This window comes from Melospiza georgiana, chromosome 9, assembly GCF_028018845.1.
Source record: "Melospiza georgiana isolate bMelGeo1 chromosome 9, bMelGeo1.pri, whole genome shotgun sequence".
Classification (NCBI taxonomy): Eukaryota; Metazoa; Chordata; class Aves; order Passeriformes; family Passerellidae; genus Melospiza; species Melospiza georgiana.
In genome coordinates, this window is record NC_080438.1 from 17,273,094 (window position 1) to 17,295,409 (window position 22,316).

At 36.6% G+C, this 22,316-nt stretch overlaps 1 protein-coding gene across 1 annotated transcript; it reads left to right on the forward strand.

The window, feature by feature from the left end:
• Positions 1–2,411: 2,411 nt before the first annotated feature.
• Positions 2,412–19,232, forward strand: ODF2L (outer dense fiber of sperm tails 2 like). Its single transcript, XM_058029720.1, has 15 exons — positions 2,412–2,537; positions 4,232–4,294; positions 4,524–4,595; positions 6,323–6,439; positions 8,512–8,697; positions 9,684–9,793; positions 11,255–11,390; positions 11,933–12,043; positions 13,238–13,342; positions 13,949–14,095; positions 14,603–14,659; positions 15,966–16,051; positions 16,136–16,298; positions 17,225–17,350; positions 18,014–19,232. Exons 1-15 carry the CDS (start codon positions 2,412–2,414, stop codon positions 18,140–18,142), a joined length of 1,734 nt encoding a protein of 577 aa, XP_057885703.1. The 3' UTR covers positions 18,143–19,232.
• The last annotated feature ends 3,084 nt before the right edge of the window (positions 19,233–22,316 follow it).

The window sequence follows — 22,316 nt, forward strand, 5'->3', positions numbered from 1 at the left end:
TGCCACTGTCATTAAAATGTGGTTTTGAGGACTGAAACTTTTAATTCATTCTTTGTTTAGGAGGTACAGAGTGCAATGCTAATTATCATTCTAATTAGCCCTCACTCCTGCATAGTGCTTGCGGTATTTTATAAACTATGACCAGATTTTTAGGAAATTCCAAAAACTTATTGCTTTCTTTTTAAAATAAGCCAATCTTATAGCAAGTTCTGGGCAGCTAAAATTAAGAATTTTGTCTGAGGTGACTATGGGGTACCAAAGCCACAGCTCATAACAGTGGTGCTGAAGCAAAGGTCTGTCAGAAATGGTGAATTCTCAATACCAGGCTGTGGGCCCTATAGAGAACAGATTTAGGCCTTTTGCGCAAGCAAAGACAAAATCTCCTTTGGAAGATTTTCTCTTTGGAATTCAGGGACAATCGGGCACTCACTCCAGAATGGATAATGAAGTGATTTCATGTCTATTTGAATTTAAAAGGTTGAAATTTAGCATTTAATTTTTATTACCAGGCACACATGGCTAGGTAATATTCTCCAAAGAGTATATGAAGTGAGTAGCTGCTCTCTGAAATTCCATTGCCAGTAACAGAAGAAAAAACACACTGGCATGTTTACAAAAGATGACAAAGCGTATGTTTGATTTTTATTTTGATTATTTCTTTCAAGCTTATTTTTTAATGTAAGTTGCTGACACTGCTATTACCTAGAATCTTAAAAAGTAACATTTCTATCAGCATGATTTTAAAAACAAAATGTACAAATTAATAATCATGTATGAGTATACATGTCTATGCACATATCTACCTTTGCACCTGTACAAATGATCATGTTTGGATCACATGATCACTCAGTTTTGCACAATTTATGATTTGCAAATGATCTTTCCACACATCTGTTGCACATACAGTCAGGTTATATGAATACTTACTGTTTAACCTCAAAAAAAATTTAAAAATTAATGGAAACACCCAGAAAGCAATCATCTGGACCTAAAGCTCCCCAGAGGTCTCCAGGTTTCTGGACAATAACCTCCTGGGTGTGCAAGGCACGTCCCGCCCGAGTAGGGGGCACAGCCGCTTCTTGAGGCCCTTTCGCATCCCAGCCCCGCTCCCCTCGTGCTCCCGGGGAAGGGGCGATGCCGCCTCCCCGGCCCCGCGGGGGCTGCGGCTTGCACGGCCCCGGCCGGGGGCACTGGGTGCTAGCGGGGAGCGCCGGGCAGGGCCAGCCCGGGGCGGGCATCACAGCCTCCCCCCGCCGCGAGAGGGGCCGGCACGGCACCGGCAATGGCAACGGCAACGGCAATGGCGCGTTGCTCCGGCAACGGCTCCTGACGGCGAGGAGCGGCGGGCGCAGGTGGGGGCCCGCGGGAGGAGTGCTGAGCGCGCTGCCCCACTGGAGCGGCGCTGAGGGGACAGTGCCCCGCTGGACAGGTGCTGAGGGGACAGTGCCCCGCTGGAGCGGCACTGAGGAGACAGTGCCCCACTGGAGCGGCACTGAGGGGACAGTGCCCCGCTGGACAGGTGCTGAGGGGACAGTGCCCCGCTGGAGCGGCACTGAGGGGACAGTGCTCCATTGGAGCGGCACTGAGGGGACAGTGCTCCATTGGAGCGGCGCTGAGGGGACAGTGCTCCACAGGACAGGTGCTGAGCGGCGCACAGGGCAGGTGCTGAGCGGCACTGCCCACTGGAGCGGCGCTGAGGGGACAGTGCCCCACTGGAGCTGCGCTGAGGGGACAGTGCTCCACAGGATAGGTGCTGAGGGGACAGTGCCCCGCTGGAGCGGTGCTGAGGGGACAGTGCTCCACAGAACAGGTGCTGAGCGGCACTGCCCCACTGGAGCGGCGCTGAGGGGACAGTGCTCCATTGGAGCGGTGTTGAGGGGACAATCCCCCACTGGAGCGGCGCTGAGGGGACAGTGTCTCGCAGGAGCCGTGCTGAGGGGACACTGCCCCGTAGGACTGGTGCTGGGGAGCGGCTTGCGGGACACCGAGGCAGAGGGCAGGGGCCTTTGGTGAGGCGGGAGCCTAAGTGGGCCCGGGGCGAGGGCTGGCATTGAGTGACCTGTGCCCCTGAGCCTCCCCTCTGTGCTGGGGAGTGTGGAAGTGGGAAATAGCATTGCGAGCTTTACTTTGTCCTTCGAGTGTATTCAGTTTTCTGCTGTGGAAGGATTTGCTTTCTGCAAACCTTGTTTGTGAATTCAGTGCTGAGCAATTGCAAATTGTGAATTCTTGTGGAAGATTTCAGGTGCATTAACTGTGTTACATCTCTGCTGTGACTGGGGTCTGCTTGGTCCAGTCCAGCAGTCCCACTGAAGTGGGAACATCCTGGCATGCCAGTAATGTTTCAGTTATTGATTCGTGGAACTCCAATATATGTTGACATACATTGTCTTGTTATACAGCATTAAATCAAAATGTCATCATCATCACAAACATCCTTGTCTTTACCTGTGCATGACTGTTCTGCTCCTTCCTTGGACTTTGATCTTCAGGAAAAGTTTATTCTTCACACTGTTGAGGCAAGTTCATTCTGTTCCTGTTAGGCTTGATTTTTTAAACTGCATTTGTTTTTTTTAACAAGGTTAAAATATACTTCCTAGTTATAGATGTGAAGTAGGTGATATTTCAAAAACTGGCTTAGTGACAATGCTGGACTTGGCAACAGTATACTGAAACTATGGCAAAATTCTTTGTTCTTTCCTGCTTACATCAATTGGCTATGATAAGTTAAGCATGATGTTTAATCTTCCAACGTGCTGTTTTCACTAGAAGTAATTAAATTCAAGAACTTGGTTTTGGTTGTATATCCAGGAAGAAGCTACAGATCTTCTTTATATGACACCTTGTGGGAAGATGTTTTTTGTTATGTCCTGTGCACTAAGAAAGTTCCTAAAAATTTGGAAGGAGTTTGTTGAACTATGTCTGTTAAAACAGGAGGTGGACCTGAGTGAATTCCTGTATAAGAATAGACATGTAGAACTCACATGTGGAACTAACACAGAAACCTGATGGAGTGAAGATTGTAAATTGCTATTAAAATGAAACGTAATCTATCATTACTGACTTTCTTAACTCTCTTTGAGAAGCCAACAAAATGGGTGTTTATTCTGAAGTTTATTTTTTTATTTTAATCTTAATTTTCAGGTGTTCATAGACATTGCTAGTTGTCTTACAAGCATGAGGCTTTCTGTTGGTCATTAAACAAAAAGAAAGTTGAAAAAGAACAAACTGTGGGGCAGACTGTTTCCTGAGAATGGAAAGATAGTGTGATAAATTTAGGTTTCCGGTCACTTCTCAGTTCTGGGAAGCCTTCTAAGTATTTTTGCTGATAAATCAGTGTCAGGCCACAAAACACCATTCCTGTTTATATATTATTTTTTGATGACAACAAATCTGATTCAGTACAGTCAGGAAAGATTAGGACTTGTACTGAATACAATATTTATAAGTTTGCTGTGCAGGGAAATGTGGAAACTGGATGCAGAATTGAGGTTTGGATTGACTTTACAGATAGGCATGGGATCAAGATGACAGAACATTATGAGGAATGTTCATACATGCAGGCCAGGATAAGATGAAGGAGTTCTAGTCAAATTTTGATACCAAAGTTTCCAACTTGAGTTTGTGGGTTCATCTTCTCATTAGTGAAACTAAATTGTCTTGGATTTACAGTCTGAAAGCCACACAAGTCTGCTTTTTTAAAATAGAAGTTGTGCACGCACACACACAGTAGGATATTTTAAAAAAAATGTTTAGTTGACAACATCATGGGCACATAAATTCTACAAAGACTTAACTCAAATTGATTTTTGTGATCTTCCACCTTATGCTTTCTAGCTCAGTCTTCAAATTCTCCTAACTGAGGCTCTTGAAAGGCTTTAGCACTTATTATTAGTCTTTGAAATATTGTGAATTCTACAAATGCTTTTACCCTTTAACCACATGCTTAAATAATACTTACCAATGGTATTTAGAGCCCTTCTAGATAAAACAAAGAAATACATAGATGTATAGAATGACCCTGCTTTGTTTCTTCAGCTATAAAGTTGATTGCAACAAAATAAATTGAATCTTTAGGTTTTAATCACCAAGTAGCTTGTGAGTATGTGAGCTTTTCTAGTCATATGTACCAGGTTTAAAAATGTAGCAAACTATATGTAACCACTTAAAAACTATTGAAAAATACAAAATCGGTTATAATCAGAATAAATTTTTAATGTTTCTTGTGTTGCAGTTAAACAGTAAAAATATTGACACTTTGATGAAGGAGCTAAGTGAAAGTGAAATTCAGAATACTGTAAGTAAATTAAAATTTGATTCTCTCTCTTCTAAGCTGAATATCTGAAATTGGCTACCTTGTAGAGTCATACAATTTCCAGTAGGAGTGGCAAAGTGGGAGTATTTGTATTTACCATCACAAAATGGAATCTTAGTTTTACATCTGAAATGTTCATCACTGTGCACTTCTGATGCTTTGTTGTATATAGACATTAAAATAATTTCTTTGTTGGTTTTTTCCCATTAAGAATCTCAGGAAAAAAATACTTGAAAGGGAGAAACAGATTGAAGAACTTTCATCCATGCTTCAGTGTGAAAAAGTGAGTGACCAGTTCCATTAGAATGAATATTTTCTTCCCACATACTAGATTTCCAATTAAAAAAATATAAATTTTGAGTAAAACAATTATTTCAAAGACCTATGAAAAGAAAAAAGTAAAATCCTGAAAGGTGTTTCCTACAGAATTATCTTCAAACATCAAAACTGTATTCAAACCAACTAAGGTGGCTTTTGACTTCTCATTTACTGATTTGCAATATTCTGGGGGAAAAGTATTTATAAGGAATAACATGGAGTAAGCTAAACAGATACTGTTCACAGCTGCTTTCCATGGCTCTGTTAGGAAAGGAAGTACAGACAACAGAGCTAATATCATCAAAGGCTGGCAGGTCTGGTGAGAGCTCATTCATTCTTTGCACCAAAAAGAAGGGGCTCAGTGAAAAAACCAGCACTGAAAGGGGAGAACTTTCCTGTATAAGAGGGCACTGTAAAAGATTGAAAGTTATTTTACTGACAATTTGGCAATCTGTGTTACAGATTGAATAATTCCAGGGGACTCTGTGTGTGTGCCATGCAGCGTGGTTCAGTGTTAGTGAAGGACAGCATAGGCTCAGTTAAACCCTTCAGGGTCAGCAGTGTACTTTGATACTTTGATACTTTGATATTTGTAACTCCTTGCAGGTTTTTAAGAGCCATGGTTCTTCTTTCAGAGTTTGTTTTGTTTTGTTTTTGCTTAACCAAATGAACATATCACTTGACTGCTGGATATTAACCTCTATTGACCAGCTGGTCATAATAGAGGAGCCTCTGGGGGCTCTTGTCATGTCTTTGCCTTTATCTTGAAGGGAAGGAGCACATTTTCATGGAAACATCTTTTTGCTTGAGAATAGAAATGCTGAACAGAAAAGACTGTAAGAATTCTGGAGACCCCAATGCCATCAGACTTGAGTGTTGGTGGGATCTATGTGGCATACCATGCCCTAACTGGAGACTACCTAATGTTGGACAATTTAGGGTGCCTACCATCTGAAAGGATAAATCATTTTCTGTGCTGTCCCCTTGTTTCTTCTTACATTAATTTCAATAAATGGCATTTTCATCAACACTTGACTGAATCTGCCTTTCTTACTGGTGTCTATAATGAACACTTCCTCTGGCACATTCTTTTAGTCTCTTGCAGTCTATACTGATAACACAACACTTATCTACCTTATTACTTCTTACTTAGAATGAGCCAAAGGAATTAAGTTGAAAGAAATTTCATAGAATCATCTGATCTGAGTGCTAGTGACATAAGTTTCCTCTTCCCTTGTGATTTACATAGCCACTAAACTGGAGTTTGAATTAAATGTATCAATAGTTCTAATAGGAGATGAAGGTCTTTGGAATTTAATGAAGGTCAGTTCAGGTCTAGTTAGTCAGAGCACAGCTGATCAGTGTGGCTCAGTGTTAGTCATCCTGCTAGCTGGATGCCTTTCCTTAGCCTGGATGTCTGAGTTCATCCTTCCAGGCCTTGTTCCTGCTACTTAAACTCAGATTAAATATTATACATAAAATTATATGTAAATTGTTTCAAGTTGATGATTTCTGTTTGACATTAGTACAGTTAGTAGCAAGTTACTGCTTGTGAATATACTTGTAGAGCATGTTTTTTCTTTTCCAGGTTTTGAGGACATTCAAATGTCAGTTAGAAACTACAGCATAGTAGAAAGAATACAGAGAGCCTCATAGAGCATTGTACAATAAATTTGTGTTTATCTTTCCCAGATCAAGATACAGAGACAGGACCACCTGTCAGAATCAGTAAAGGAAGTACAAGCTCACCTGCAGCGTCAGATTGAAAGAAAAGAAGCAGAAAATTATGAATTAAAAGTGAAAATGCAGGTCAAAATATTTTTACTTGTGTTTCAGTTAAATAGGGAAAAAAAACCCCAAAACAAACAAACCTGTTTTGAAATCAAATTATTGATAGAAGAAAAATCCCAAACAGTTAAAATCATAACCATTTATGTTTTGCAAGATCTGCCTGACTACACTATTTGAATTGCAAGCTTGTTTGTTGGTGTTTTTTCTTTTCTCAACTTATGCACACTTGTACAGCTCTGGTGAGCAAAGTGAAACGTGCATAGATGTGTTTGCACTCACTTAACTGCACTTTCTAGAAGTTTCCATATGGTCAAGAGATAAGCAAGTCCCTATGGTGACTTCCTGTTCTAAGAGAACAGTGACAGCCACACCCTGTTTCTTCTTATTGTCTGTGAAGAATTGATAAGTCTCTTAGTACTGACTGAAAAAAAACACTGATGACTAATGCCTAATCTCACTTTGTTAAAGTAGGTTAAATTATTTCCATTTTCTGTTCTAAAAAGCACAAGTTAAATTTGAGTGTTTGAATCAGTTACTGGTTTTAGAAAAAGGCAAGGAGGAGGTCATGTGTGAAAGGCTGCAGCTGTATGTGGCCTCAGAATACAGTATATGAAACCTGTCAAGAACATAAGCATGAATGAGAAAGCATTGGCTAAAAACAATGTGTTTCTAATTTCCAAACTCTTTTCCTAGCATGCATCCCCTGCTAATTGAATCACTTGAGATTGTTACCCAACATGTAGCAAGGCAATTTCAAATCACATGTCTATGTCTGCATAAATGTCTCATGTTTTCTTCTAAATAAAAATTTTCTTGTTCTACCTAGTACAATTACAGAATTCCAACAACATTTTCATTGGGTAAAGTAACTTGATATGCAGCTGTATTGCCATTCAATCTCTATTTAAAAGTTTTGATCACTTTCAGAAATTGCTGAAGTCGTTTGCTAGCTTAAGTCCTGGAGATGATTTTGTTAATAACTAGACAAAAGCTTGCAAAAGCTTAGCATTGCCCCTATGAAATTAGTTCTCAATTCGAATTTACCTCAGCCTCTGGCTAATGCCCAAAGCATTTATTCTTAGTGTCATTCTGACCTCCTGTGGTTATAATAGGGGATGGCAGCTGTTTACTTACACTGACAGCTGAAATCTGTACATAGACTGAAATTTTGTTTGCTGTGTTTATCCACGACCTCAAGTCACATCTTTCTTTATTAGGTGCCCTATAAGTATTTATATAGGAAAACCTTTTTATATGTTTGGGTATTTTTTGTAATTTCCTTTTTTTTTTTTGAAGTAGTACTTCTGCTTTTCAGTGAATCCTGGTACCTGAGGCCATCTTTCACTTGGAAAACCACATACATTTTGCTTTGATTCTGTAAAAGTTTTGGGCCATTAGCAGGAACTTTACAGAGAGGTATCCATAATATGCATATTTTATAGCAACTGTCAATGAGTACCTTGAATAAGGCTGGCACATTCACAGGTTCAGTAGTTAACTAGTAGTACATAATGTAGTGTCAGACCTAGGCTAAAAGGAAGGAAACAAATGTGTTAATCATCCCTACAATTTGGACATTTATCACTGAACTAAGAAAGTTGACACTGCTGGCTTACCAAAATTGCTGGAGTTTGGTGGAAGAATAGTAAGAGATATGAACAGGACTTACACTTGTCTTTATGAAACTAATTGTCTATTGGTAGCTTGGTCATTTTTGGCAAGTGGATCTGAGATTCTCCTTGAAACAGTCTGGTATTGCTCTTAATGAATATAATCATGTAGTGTTGATACCATGCCTTGTAGGTGGAAATTCTGCATCCATTTGCAAGAGCACACAGACATGGTTAGATTGCTGTCTTTCCCCCTGCCCCTTCTCAGCCTCCTCTTTTCATCTTGGTAATGACTTTCTCCCTGTGTTTTTCTTGTCAACTTTCTACTTAGCTAGCTCCTTGTATCAACCACAAGATTTGAGATTCCAAGATTATATGGAAACAGATGTTATAAATGTAACAGCTCTTCCTAATTATTGTATAGCACAAAATTATCTGTAAGGCTTGGAATTTGAATAGTTGATTTTAATTATGCTGCAGACTCTAAAAAATAAAATAGCAGAGTGGAAACATCAAATTGGTGAATACAAGTGCCAGAAGTTAGCCTTAAAGGAAACAAGTGAGCAAAAGAAGATAGCTCTGGAAAAAGCAATAAGATCTCAGAAACAAAGAGCTCAACTCTTAGAAGAAACTGTGAAAGATGTAACCTCTAAAATAAAAGAACATGTGAGTGACTATGCTACAAGCAATGTTATGTTGTATGGTTTGAAATTAAACAAATGAAAGACTTTCACCTGTGGAAAATAGAAAAATTTGTTTCATTATGCTGGGCTTGTATGTCTTTTGTTTTGCTGCTCATTTCTTAAGGAAAAGGTTGCTCTAGGTGTCCTGAAAGCTATTACTATTAACTGCTTTTGTTTTGTTAAAATTCAGTGGTTGTCTTAAGAGGTTGAACATTTTAAGCTGTAGGAAGTAAGAGGAGTGTCATCAGCTTTTGGTTAAACCTTTCCTGGTCCTCCTGTTAGTCCTCTGTGGATAAGCACTGAGAAATGTGCTGACTCAGAAATACAGTGTACTAACTGAGAATCCATGGCTGAGGTTTGAAGTGTTAGTTTTCTTTATTTATTAATATGTGATGTCTCATGTGGTTACTTAGCTTTTAGTTTCTAAGCTGCTTGCTCTGAACCTTTTCAAAATCCAAACATAAAAGTTCCTTAATCCAAGTTGTTCCTTGGAATCTTGCTTTGCCTATCAGTAGTTTTATCTATATTCATTTAAGGGATTTTACCTAATGCTTAATTTCTTACCCAGCTAGCATTTTTCATTCTTATGATATTTTAGCACAATTTTATTTATTTATTATTTATGTCATTTATATGTAGTAGAGATGTATTAAAGACATTTTTTTTGTAAGAAAAGATTATCATCCTAAATTTTGAAATGTTGTATTCTACCATTGATATACAGTACCAGTGTTTAACTATGTCTCTGCCTTGAAAGTAAATCTGTACATAGATTTGATTTTTTTAAAATGTGGGGAATTTTGTTGATTTTATTTTGAGATGAGAGAAAATTTATATTGATTTGTACAAAGGAGATCCAATAAAACCATCTTATTTTAAATATCTCTATTATCTAAATTTTATAGAATTAAATGGCATTCTTCAGTGACATTCTTTTGTTACATAATTTATAATTTCTGCATTCTCTAGGAAGTCAAACTGGGTGAGATACTGTCAGCTTCTGATGTCTGGAAAAACCAGCATGATAGAATAGTTGAAGAAAAGACAATGTTAGAAGTTCAAATAGAAGGTCTTGAGAAGTAAGTTGGACTGTTGATGTTTTTTGTTTATTTATTTCTATGGCCACAGGGTGTTGATATTTAGTAGTGCAATACTCATTGTTGACAAAGTAAATGAGTTTATTAATATTTTAAAATTCTGAGCAGAATTTGGAAGTTGGAAATAAGAACAAATTTAAGATTTTTAGCCTCCTCTCTGTTGCATTTCACTTCTTTTGAAGGTTCATTCCCCTTTACCAGTAAGGAACATATTCCTTTTCCTGCATACTTCTGATCAGCCTGAACTTGCTGGCAGCTCCTATGCAGCCTCCACATAACCACTTATTTAATAACTGATTCAACAGCTTGAGTGTTAACCCTTGTGTTTACAGAACAGAAGAAGGTTCTTTGTCTTGTAGGTCCTACTTCAGACTGGTGATGGCCAAATTATTTCAGCTTCCCTAATGCCTCACCTCAGTAGAGGATAGAGAGGGGTTCTTCTCAGATGCCATTCGAACAGTTCACTAATGTAGGGAAAAGCAGAACAAAATTATCCAACCTTATTCAAACTGCACAGTCAAATCTTAATGTACATGAAGGATATGTTATTTTTTTTGAGCAGACAATGACAAACATCCTTTTACCATTTCTGTTGACAGAAATATAGACTATAATTTAAACCAGCCAAAGAAACTGTTAGATGCCTTTATTCTAGGTCTGAGATAATGTTTATTTCACAGAGAACTTGATTCATGCTCAAGTATTTAACAATTGACACTAAAATGGCTTGAATATTTTGGTTTTGTCCCAGAAAATCTGACATTTCTGAAAATACTTGCAGCAGATTTTAAAATTTAACCACAGGGCAGGTAGATGACATCAGTCCAGAAATCTCTCTAGCCCACTGTTGGTCCAGTGTATATAGAAAGGCATCTAAGAAAGAACAAATACTCATTCTGCTTCCAGCTGGTTTTTGCTGTTTTCATTTCAGCTAAAAATACAAGTCTTTGCTTGAAATGTGCCCTTCTAACAAGACTTGTTCTACTAAGCAGTGTGTGGCTGACTAAACAGCAAAACAAATTTTGTGAACATTATTAATCTAAAAAAAGCAAAAAATGAGGCCTAGCATAGTTGGCTGCTTTTAATAATAGAAAGTAACATTCCTGAAGTAGCTAATGAGTGTTCTTAGTAGGACATTATGTGATATACCCTATAAATTCAATATAATTATATTTTGTACAGTGTGCATATGCATAGTTCTCTTGGGAGTATCATTTGGTGTTCTGTAACTGAGCTAAGACACCTTCCTTGGAGTAGAAACTCTCTTCTTGCAGAGAGTTCATTTCAGAATAGAAGCAGATAATCCTTCCTTTGGATGGGTAAATGCATTCCCCCTTTTATATATATCTACTACAAAGGGGAATGTGTTAAGGGTCAATTTAATTTCCATAGTGAGAGTTTTGGAAGCATTGTGTATTATAGACAACTTGCCTGTCTTACAAGTCAGATCCAAGGCCTGATGGAAGACATGGAAAGAAGGGAGAAATGGAGAAGAAACTCAGAAGAGGAAATTCTTGGAAAGCTAAATTCTGTTAACTCTGAAAATGAAAATATTTACTTTGAAAACAAAAAATTAAAGGTGAGATTATAAATCCTTGTTGAATGACTCTACATTTCTCACACATTAATGATCAACCATGTTAATTCTCTTTGGACCTTCTGTCTAGAGACCCCAGACCTACAGAATAAGGTTTGCCGTCCATTTATAGTAGTAAGGACAAATGAGATGCTAAAAATTTTCCAGTGGAAATTTATGGCAAAGCTCGGAACAAGGTTGTCTGATGATATATCTGCTTAATCAGGATGCTGTTTATTTTACTGTTAATAACTGCACAATTTCTTAAGTAGAAATTGTTCTTTTATGTTTGTTAAACTTTCTTTCAAATGAAAGAACTGAGTTTAATTATTAATTTCAATTTTGAAAGAGTTTGCAGGTTTTATCATCTGATAGAAGTGCTCTGATGAGCTGACGAATGAACTATAGGCTATCATTTTTGTTTGACAGGAAAAATACTTACATTACTCTTCCTAGTGCCAGTCACTTGCTGGCAATATCATATTGTAGAATGTCTTATTTTAGTAACACTCTTAACATTTTTATATTTTCTATTTTTGATCAAGGCTTCCCTTGCTACATTGGAGAAAAGTACAGTATCTGTTGAATATGAGTTGCTTCATCTGCAAGAAAAAGCAAAGCTACAGGAAAACCTTTTAGAACACAGTAAAAATGAGGTGACTTAGCATGTTTGAAATCTTCAAGTATGTTTTTTTTTAGTTTGTAAGCCATTTTGAGGAAATTATAAAGGTTTTGTTTGTAATAAATCTGTTTTGCTGTCATGAGGATTGTAGTATTTTTGTAATATTGAGTATGAAAGAAGAAATTGCTATTACAGACCATATGGAAGAATAGTCTCCACACACTTACAAGTACACATTGTCTGTACTTGAAGCTCATTGAAGCCAACAAGACAAGATTGCTTTGACAAGATTTGCTTGCTAAAAAGCAGGTTAGTGACCCAGTAAACTAGATGTTTAAAAAGTTTGAGTCTGATGTCTTCAGTGGATATACTGATGATATTTTACCTCTACTTGGCCCTATTTTATCTTCATGTTCCTAAGAGCATATCAGTATTCAAGTAAGCTCAAGAAATCCAAGAAATTCAAGAAATATATATTAGGGTTATGAGAGAAATATATATTAGGTTTATGAGTATAGGGTTATTTGAGTTGTTTTATTTTGGTGGGGAAATCCACAAAGAAATACCAGTGAAATAAATAAACCAAACATAATGGGCTTTTTATCAATTAATTTTTTGTATTTGGCTTTATTCACACAGGAGTTTTAGAACATTGACTCAAATATGTGTCTATTTATGCTATAGTATAGACACAATTTCATTGACATTCTTCACTTACTGATTTGTTTTAATCACTGACAAGAGAAAAGAAAGGCATGATACAAAATCTAGAGTAGAGCCAGAGAGCTTGTCTTTGGAATGCATAATCATAATTAAAGTTGCAGCCAGGTTCAAGATGGTAGATGTAGTTCCAGGTAACAGCCAGCCTTAAGCAGTGAGTGGAGTGAATTCTCTAGCTCAGGGCTGTAGTGACTCCAGCTAGGAAGTGTCAGTGACAGTTTTGTGGGGACAGAGGTGTGAGTCACACTGGCTGCTTCTACAGCACAACTGTAGCTCTTTCTCCATTGTTGATAACACACTGCTGATATGACAGTGCTCTTTACCTGGAATCATTTTGTACTTGCTGTGACAAGTAGGATAATGAAAATAAATAACTTCATATAATAAATTTTGAGATACTGCTTAGAAGTCAGATGTTTTCCTTTATGCTTCATACTAATGATTCTACCTTTTCTATATTTAAATGAAGGACCTTGCAAATGTATGTGAATAATGTATGTTGTCCTAGGTACAAAAAAGACTAATTGTTGTGGAAGAATTGAAATCCAGATATGAAACAGTCTTAAATGAAAACAGAAAAATAACAGAAAACAAATGCTTAGAAGAAGATAAGGTAAGTTTTTCAGTAGTAAAGAATGTTTCCAAATAATTCTGTAGAACACAGATCTTTTCTACATTTTTGTGATCTTGTTAGAAGTCACAAAGTACTGTCTCTTGGTTTTAAATTTCTGAGTTTTACTGACTGCTATCTAAAGCTGGTGCTTTTTGGATACTACACAATTGCAAACAATGGAACGATGATTTCTAGTCCAATTACTAAGTAGTTTGGCTACTTTTAGAATTCCAGAATTCCTTTATCACTTTCAAAAGTGTGATTTTATTGTTGATGATTTTGAAACTATCTTTTTGACAGAACAGTTGTGAAAGTTGCACATGGAAGCAAACCTATTGTAAGTTCTTTCCTTTTAACTAACAGTTAAGATTGAGGCTCCATACAGAGATGAGCTATCAATTTTTCAGCAGATGGAGCTGAACACTGGAAGACAGCATATTCTTAAGTATCAGAAAAGAGCTTGTATCTTTGTCAGTATTTTATAAAATAGGTGACATGTAACTTGTATAGAATTTTAGCTTTATTACCCACATGAAAATCCATTAAGTGTTACAATTAATTTATGGGTTTACATTTACATTTTTCTCCTGTGATGCTACTCTGCAGGTGAGGCACAAAATGGAGGCTGAGTTAAAGGAGTTAGAACATGTTTGTGACTTGCTGAAAGCAACTGAGGAAAACCAGCAAAAACTTCTGGCCTGGGAAAGGATCTGTGCACAGAAATGCAAAACCCTCAGGGAGCTGGAGCTTCAGGTGGTTAGAACATGCTGATTTCTAAAGATAAATGAGAAAATTATGTGGTAAAATGTCACTGGGGCATTTTGCTATTGGTGTGTGTGACAGTGGTGAGGTTTCCTTTGTTATTTTCTTCATAAATCAAAATTTCTGGGGAAATCAGATAATGCAAATAAAGCTGTTGCCAACAGTATTTATGTGAATTCATTATGTGGTGAGGCTTGTAACTTTTACAATTAATATATTTTTGATCTTTCTGAATACCTATGTCCTGAGATGTGTTGCAGAATTCTTCCCTGGAAATAAATGCAAGTCTAGATATTTTTTGTATCTAATAGAACAATTTAATTCTAGATTAGTTTTGTTTTTAATGGCAAATTTATAAACCATACAATATTTAATCAGATAAATTATATTCTTGATGATGTATAACATTTTAAAATGTTTTAGTTGAGTAAGTACTTTTAATAGGATAATTGCAATTTTTAGCTGTATTTAACACTAATGCTTGTATTTTCTCTAAAGCCTGATAATGAATTTTCCTGGACTTTTTTTTTCTCTGACATCAATTTCTATGGCAGGGTAGGTTTGGGGTTTTTTGGTTATTGTTTTTTATCTTTATTTTAATGTGCTTTCAAGTTAGAAGAGCACAAATGACAAAGATTTTTAAGTTAGTAGGGTGGGAAAGGGGCCTAATCATCCTGGTATGTCAGTAGGAAAACCACAGCTAAAGTACTGTGAGTCTCTGTGGTCCTATAGACTTTATATAAAACATTGCTCTTGATTTTTGATTCTTCCAGTAATGTTCATAAACTCTTAAATCAAGTACTTCAACAATAATTAATTTTGAGGTGCAAAATTTATACATCATATAAAACGATGAATGTCATTTTAATCTAACTACGTGTTTCCTTGAAAAGTGCAGAAGAACCTCTTAAGTATAGCAAAATAATTGGGAATATAATCACTAGTCTGGTGGAACAGTAGTTGAATTTCAGCATTAAGTCTTGGTGATTGATGTACTTTACACTTGACTCTATGACCAGAATTTAGGAAAATTGATTTTGGAGCAATTGCTCCTCTCCTGGGTTCATCTGGACTAATTTCTGCTACTACCAGTGTGCTGCCACCTGAACAGCCTGCAGTTCTGATAAACAATCAGCAAATGAGCTCAAATTGCTGGATGGGACTGCTTGAGGCAGTCCAAAGAATGGTGGTGGTCATGCCTGCAAATGCTGGCACCCACAGGCTGTTGATGTGCCTGATTATTGCTAACAGGCTGCTGACGGGTGCAGGAAGGAGCAATAATCTCATTGCTACTGAGATTTGAAGGAAAATGTGTAAAAGTTTAGCCCTCTGGATGCTGAGCAGGAGAAGACTCTTCTTGCTTCCTTCAGCTTCTGCTGCTGTATCTCTTTTCATGAACTTGTCTTTTTTTATATTCTCTTTTTTCTGAAATTCTTTGCCCGTGCTGCACTGTTCTCCTGTGATAACTGTATGTATATGCAGTGTTATTTTTATGCTTCCTGTGACTGTAGTGTGAGGGAGCCTTTTTAGCTGGCCCTAATACACAAGGCTGCATGGGCAGCACATGGAGTTTTTTAGGACTTTGTTACATAGGGGATTTTCAGCCTAAATTTTCACACTAAATTTTAGTCTCCAACTTTAGCTGTATTTTACTAATTTAAGATATTTTTACAAGGTGCAATAATACAAGATAACATTTACTTGATTATAGTATAGCGTTTGTCTGAATAAACAGCATTTATCTGAAATTACACTTAAATTTTTTGATGGATTTTAATAGACAGGCTTACTTTACTCCAGTAAGATCCTACATAGAGGTCTCTTCAACTCTTCAACTAGAAACAAATTGTCATTTTCACAGGATAACCATAGTGTAACTTCTATGGGCAGTCTTTGCTTAGAAGAAGAGATCTGTAACATTCAGAAGAAATATGGAGATCTTCAAAGGTAACTTGAAGAATCTGATCAAAATTCATTCCTACACTTTTCTGCTATAGTGAATTATAATGCACTGATCTGTTTTGTGTAAAGGCAATTAGGACAGGTGGAATATCAGAATGAAGAACTTGCTTACCAGCTCAGGAAAGAAGATGAGACTCTTCAGAGCAGTAAATTGCAGCTTGAAGAGAAAATTGCAGAATATAATGCATTGACCAGACAACTTGAATCTGCTTTGGAAGAAGGGAGAAAAATGGTATTGGTGATTTAATATATCTCTCAATCTTGTTTGCTACTTTCTGTTTAAAAACAGCATTAAAATGAGCTTGAGAAAAAAAAATGGAACGAGACTATTTTGCATGTAGGAAGAAATACTGTTACTGTGAATTTCTTCATGATTTAAATATGGATGGAACAATTCAATTTCTTTGTCAAATTTGGATACTATGGAAATAAATACCAAGTTTCAATTTACCAACCTTTTATTATAATTTTTTTTAAATTGATAAATCAAAATTCTTTAACCACCTAATATTAAATCCCACACATATGGCAGAAATTTCTGTACAAAAGCTTAATCTTACCTTTTATTTTTTCTGTTATAAAAGCCTACAAGAATGTTGGTGTTTAAATCCCTCTCTTTTTAGAGGAAGAGTTTGCAATCTTTCTATATCAAGTAGAATTTTATCATTTGTAAAAAATTATGCAAACAGTTAATCAAATTCAAGAGGAAATGTAGGAATTTAGATTGTAGTGAATTATATTAGTTTAATCAGAAAAAATGTATGAAGTTGTAATTTCAGATTAAAAATGTAGAAATAACCATCTGATTTTTTCACTACTGAGGATATTGTTTGGTTTTGAGAAAAGTAATATTTTGGCTTAACTTGAACATAAGCTAAAAAGTGTTCCCCTCCCACTGTATTACTTTTTTTTTTTTTCCAAATTGAAACAGCTTTCAATTTTAGCCAGAATATTTGTGAGGTTTGTTAAATACCTGGGTATGTGAAATAAGTTAAGTATTCAATTAAAGGATAGGAAATAGAGCTATTAAGGTTATGAGAAAAGAAAACAATTTTATTTGGGTTTTAAGAGTAAATATATATGTGATACATACATAATTTATAAATACATTGTGTATATATATCTATCTATATCCTTTCTCTCTCTTTACTTTTATAGGTAGCTGAAGAATGGGAAAAAACGTCATACAGAGAACGAGCCTTTCAGACAAAACTGATGCTTCTTGAAGCTGAAGTGAGAAAGAGGCAAGAAGAAAAAAAACAACTCCTCTGCTTATTTCACCATGTGAGTAAATAATGCTGTTTGTGATTCAAGAAATCACTTACCACGTCACCATTTACAAAAACAAGTTCCTTTTACTGAAAGCACACTACTAATACAGTTGAGACACACTTTTCAGAGCAGTAAATTAATTCAACTTTACAATATACTTTTTGTAAATTGACATTTCCCACCAATCTAACAGAACTCCAGTCTAACTAAATCACTTGAATAATATTGAGTTTACAACTCTTACTCAATCGAGTTTACATAGCAAGACAAAAAAGAAATAAAGTATGAAGTTGTATTTTCCCTCAGATCAATTGTGTTCAGTAAGGATATCTACATTTGATTAGGTGCATAACAATCCTATAATAAGGTACTGGTAGCTTCTTTTTCTTTCCTGAGTTAATGACAGTAATCTGAATTAACAATTTTTATAAATTATTGTAGGCCTTTTTTTTAATTTTAAGTCTATCCAAACATATTCAATTTGATCCTGACAGAACATAAATAAAAGCTTCAATCCTTTGAAGCTCTTTTTAACACCTTTGCTTTTGTGAAGCCTCTGAAAACATTTACAGGGAAATAAAGCTATAAAAATTAGGTACTTTGTGTCTTAGATTATTATTTTCATTGCTTTATATTTTGTTTCTAAGTTTCTGTGCATTTTTCTTTTTTCATTAGAATGAAAAGCATCATGAAGTACATCTGAAAGAGCTGGAGAACCGCCTACAGAAGTCAGTGATCAAGAACCAGAGCATCCAGAATTATGTGCAGTTTTTGAAAGATGCATATGTTACAATGTTTGGCTGAATTCTTCAATCTATTTTATCGTAGAGAAACTTGTCAGGATTGGGGTCCCAGTCTTGTTGAAGGCAAAGCCATTGAGGCCTTACATTATTTTGGCAGATTAAATTTTTTGATAATTCTTCCCTAGGAAAATGTCTGTTGTGGGCAGGAGAAGCAGGTGAGCCATTGCTGTGTCCCAGGGTCTGGGCACACGTGGGGGAATGGAGCTGGTGTTGCTGACAGAAACCTTTGTGTTCCCCATGGCACAGCAGGGCAAGGCTGAGTGCATGGCAGCAGCAGCAGGTGTGTATGTGTGGGGTATGCACACAATGTCTGTCAATGTCCTGGCCTGTAAAATCTTACCTGAGTCCTTTTAGTCCATGGTAAATGCAAATGACCACAGATTATCTTTCAATTCAATGATATCTAACCTATTAAAACAGACAAAAAATGAGATTATTAGGTTCCTTCCCTTTTTTCCCCCTGTAGTTTAGCCCCAGTATAGTCCTACACTACATGGAAGAGTTGCCACCACAAGGCTGTCCCATCCAGCCACTTTTCTCTACATCTCATCATTATGCTCAGGCATACACTATAGTGGCATTTTATAAATATAAGTAGGAAAAATTTTTAGATACAGGTATAGTTTAAGCTCTGGATGTGCTGATATACCCTGGTGACACAGCTCCAGTGAGATATTTAAGTATTTGTCTGAGTTCAAGAGCTGCTGTTCAATAAGACTGACCTGTGCCTCAAGTAAAACACATGTAAATATTCAGCTGATACAGGATTAATATAAGAAACAATTCTTGATCTAATTTCAGTTCTAAATTCTAATTAGTTTTGTAGACATATGATTTGTTTTTCAAAAATAGTACCTTCAGTTAAATAGATGTGATTTACAATGTGTACTTAAATAATATATATTTTTTGACCAAAACCTTAAGTTTGTTTATGCATAGGCAATACCCATTCTATTTCATTGTTAGTTGTTAGTAATGTGTTGAATACAGACCTTTTTTTTTGCAAACGCTTATCCATCTTAACAAATACTGATGTGTGCTAATGATCTGTTTCTGTGCACTTTTTAAAAATAAAATTTTCATTTATTCTATATGACATGTTAGTAGCAAATATTTATTTGAAATTTGGGGGGTTTGCATTACACACACACACACAAACATTTGGATTAATTTAGTTCTGATTGTGCTACTTATAAAATATCAAAAAAACTTTTTGAAAGTCATCATGTATGAAGGAAAGAGTTCAGAAATAAATTGTTCAATCCAGTGCATGAGTGGTTTTCCAGAGCTCATACTGAAAAACTGAACACCTTTCATTAGATTTTGGTTTTTTCCTTTTTAGTTTGTTTTGTTTCTTTTTATGGTTCTCCATTACCTTTTTGTTTGTGTGGGTTTTTTTTTCCATGGTAGAAATAGGGCTGATAGTCACAAGGATCATTTGGTTTTCCTCAGCTCCATTTTGAACTGGTGTTAGCTTATCGTGTCTTTTGCATTTTAAAAATTAATTTAGGAGAAATTATTGTGAATTGTTTCTTTCTAATAAAGAAAATAATAGAATTTTGTCTAACTACTGAGGGATTGAGCATTTACTTGAGATTGCTGCTTGTATTTTTAGTAACTGTGTAATATATAGCTAAATTAGCTCTTGCTTTGTTCATTTTGCAGTGTAGAATTCTGGATGCTCTGCCACAAAATTCTTGGATACAGCTGTACTGATTTGACTGCATTTTGGGATTCCACTGTTTTTCTTCAAAGCAATTTTTACCATCTGCATCACGTAGCAAAGTGACACAGTTTTACAGTAAGAAATAGACTAATTATGCTTGCTTTTGGGGGTGTTGTCCTCTGTAACATTTTTAGAAGCTTTTGGTAAGGATGGTGTTGCCACCATTTCACCTCTCAGCCTTTTTTCCAATGTGATTTTATTTTGTCATTTCTCAAAAAAAAAAAAAAAAAAAAGCTGCACATGCTGTTGCAGTTTTCAAATACAGTCAGATTAAACCTCTTATTGCTGTAAGTATGGACAGAAAAAGTACAAAACTCAAAGTTCCTGGTCCATGCTGTGCTTGCTTTTGTGATTATATTTTTGGTCAGATACTCTTCTGTCACAGGCCCCTTAGCAAGCAGGAATGTTTGTCCTCTGCTGTGCAGAAAGTCCTTGGCCAGAAAAGCAGTAAAACCCAGAAATTCTGTATAAAAGTTTGACCATGCTTTCAGTGATGAGCTCTTCCAATAGAAAGAGATTTTAGCTGGTTAAGAACAGAGCAGAGAAAGAAAAAAAGATTCAAACACTACATTCTATATCCCAGTTTATTTAGATTTCCTAGTAAGAAGCCATTTTTACTGTAGGCTTACTAAGGTACACAGTCAAATGTACACTGTGTGTGTTGTAGAATTTTTTTGATTTTGAAAGGATTTTGTAGTAATTTTTTGCAGAAGCTGGCTCAGTATGATCCAAGGTATGAAAGAGAACTCTTGGCTGAACTGATGCCAAGTGTTCTTGTAAATCAAATCAAAGCCACCTGCAGTGTTACAATATCCCCCCTATATCTTGCTGTATTGATTTATTTGCTGCCCATGTTGATTAATTTGTTCTTTTTTTTTTTTTTTTAGCTGTGGAGTTTTCCAGGAACAACTTCAGTCTGATTGCTATGGATCTGCTTTTAAATCAGTTTATTGAGACTCTGGCAGCAGAATATGCACAGTTTAAAAGGATACTTCATTTCTTGACTGGTCTGCACACACAGAAGGTAGCCAGGAGTTAAGGAGCTGTTAGGGTGAGGATGAGTGTGCCCAAACCCCCTCATGAGCAGTGTGCTACTGCTGGCCAGGCAGGCATGAGCTGGGCAGGAAGAAACAGGCTCTGGGAAGCACTTCTGACTGTTGCTAGTAGCTTTCAAAACCACATTTTAAAATGTGGTTCAGAGATGACACCACATTTGAACCTGTAGGGTGCCCCTTTGTCAGTGTGGGATACACTGCTGCACACATTTCATAATGGGACAAGATTTCAGAGTTACAATAAATGAAGTGATTTGAGGTTGTGACAGATTCACTTTGGCTAGTACATTTCCATATTCTATTGCAATCTTTTGGCTTTAATTAGTTAAAATTGTAAGCATGTAGAGTCCTGAAACTGGCAGATCTCAAAGACCTGACCTGGATTCCCTACTCCCGACTGCAATCTTATATGCTTTAGATTTGTTAATGTGTGGGAAGACACAATTTAAACCTAAGAGCATAAGTCTAGGGCTACTTGGGACCCTACCCCTTTAATCCTGTCTGCCAAGTAGTTTATTTGTGGATTCAGTTTGACAAAAGATATTTTTTGTTTCCTGTCTGTGTCACAAAAGCTGCTATAAATTCTCCTCTAGAATGAAGTCTTTCCAGTAAGAGCAGAGATACTGAATTTTGTACCAGACACATGATTCCCATGGGGATATCTTTATAGAAGATACCCAGCAATCACTGACCTCTGTATGGATGAGTCCTCAGCAGAATGTGATGGGTCACTAGCCCAGTAATCCTTTTGAGAAGTTCTTTTGCCTATTTAATAGTGAATAAAATCAACATTTGGATATCTGGGGAAGTTTAGGGAGGGACTGCAGCTCAAAGTGTCTTCTGCTAGAAATGTGTCCTGTATTCTGACTCAGAAAACAACCAGATTAGACTTTTTGTGACAAAAATCACTTTGTTGATGATCTTCCTACAGGAGAAGTGACCTGATTTCCTCCACTGATGAGCTGTTTAGCAGTGCAACATCTCTATGCAGCTCTCTCTGCTCTGGGGGGCCTAGAGCTGGCCAGCACAAACAGGGATCAAAGCAGGGCCCCATAGGAAAGGGTTGTGCAGCATGTGAAGCAGGCACAATGATTTCATACAAATTTTTTCTTTCTCTTCAGTTTCCTGTGGATCACTTTAAGGTTGACATAGCTCAAACTTGTATCTTAAGGCTAGAAAATTGAGACCACTATGTTGATGTCCACCAACTGGGAATTTAAGCAGTCAAAAACATGAAATCATTGCAGTCATGCAGGTTGTGCATGTGTTTGATTCAGAATATTTTCCTGTCTACTTCTGGCTGAACAGCAATCACACAGCAGCTGTCACTCAGTAGTAAAGCTTCCAAAAATTGAAGGTAGCATGTTTTATATTGCCATGCATCTCTATCTGCA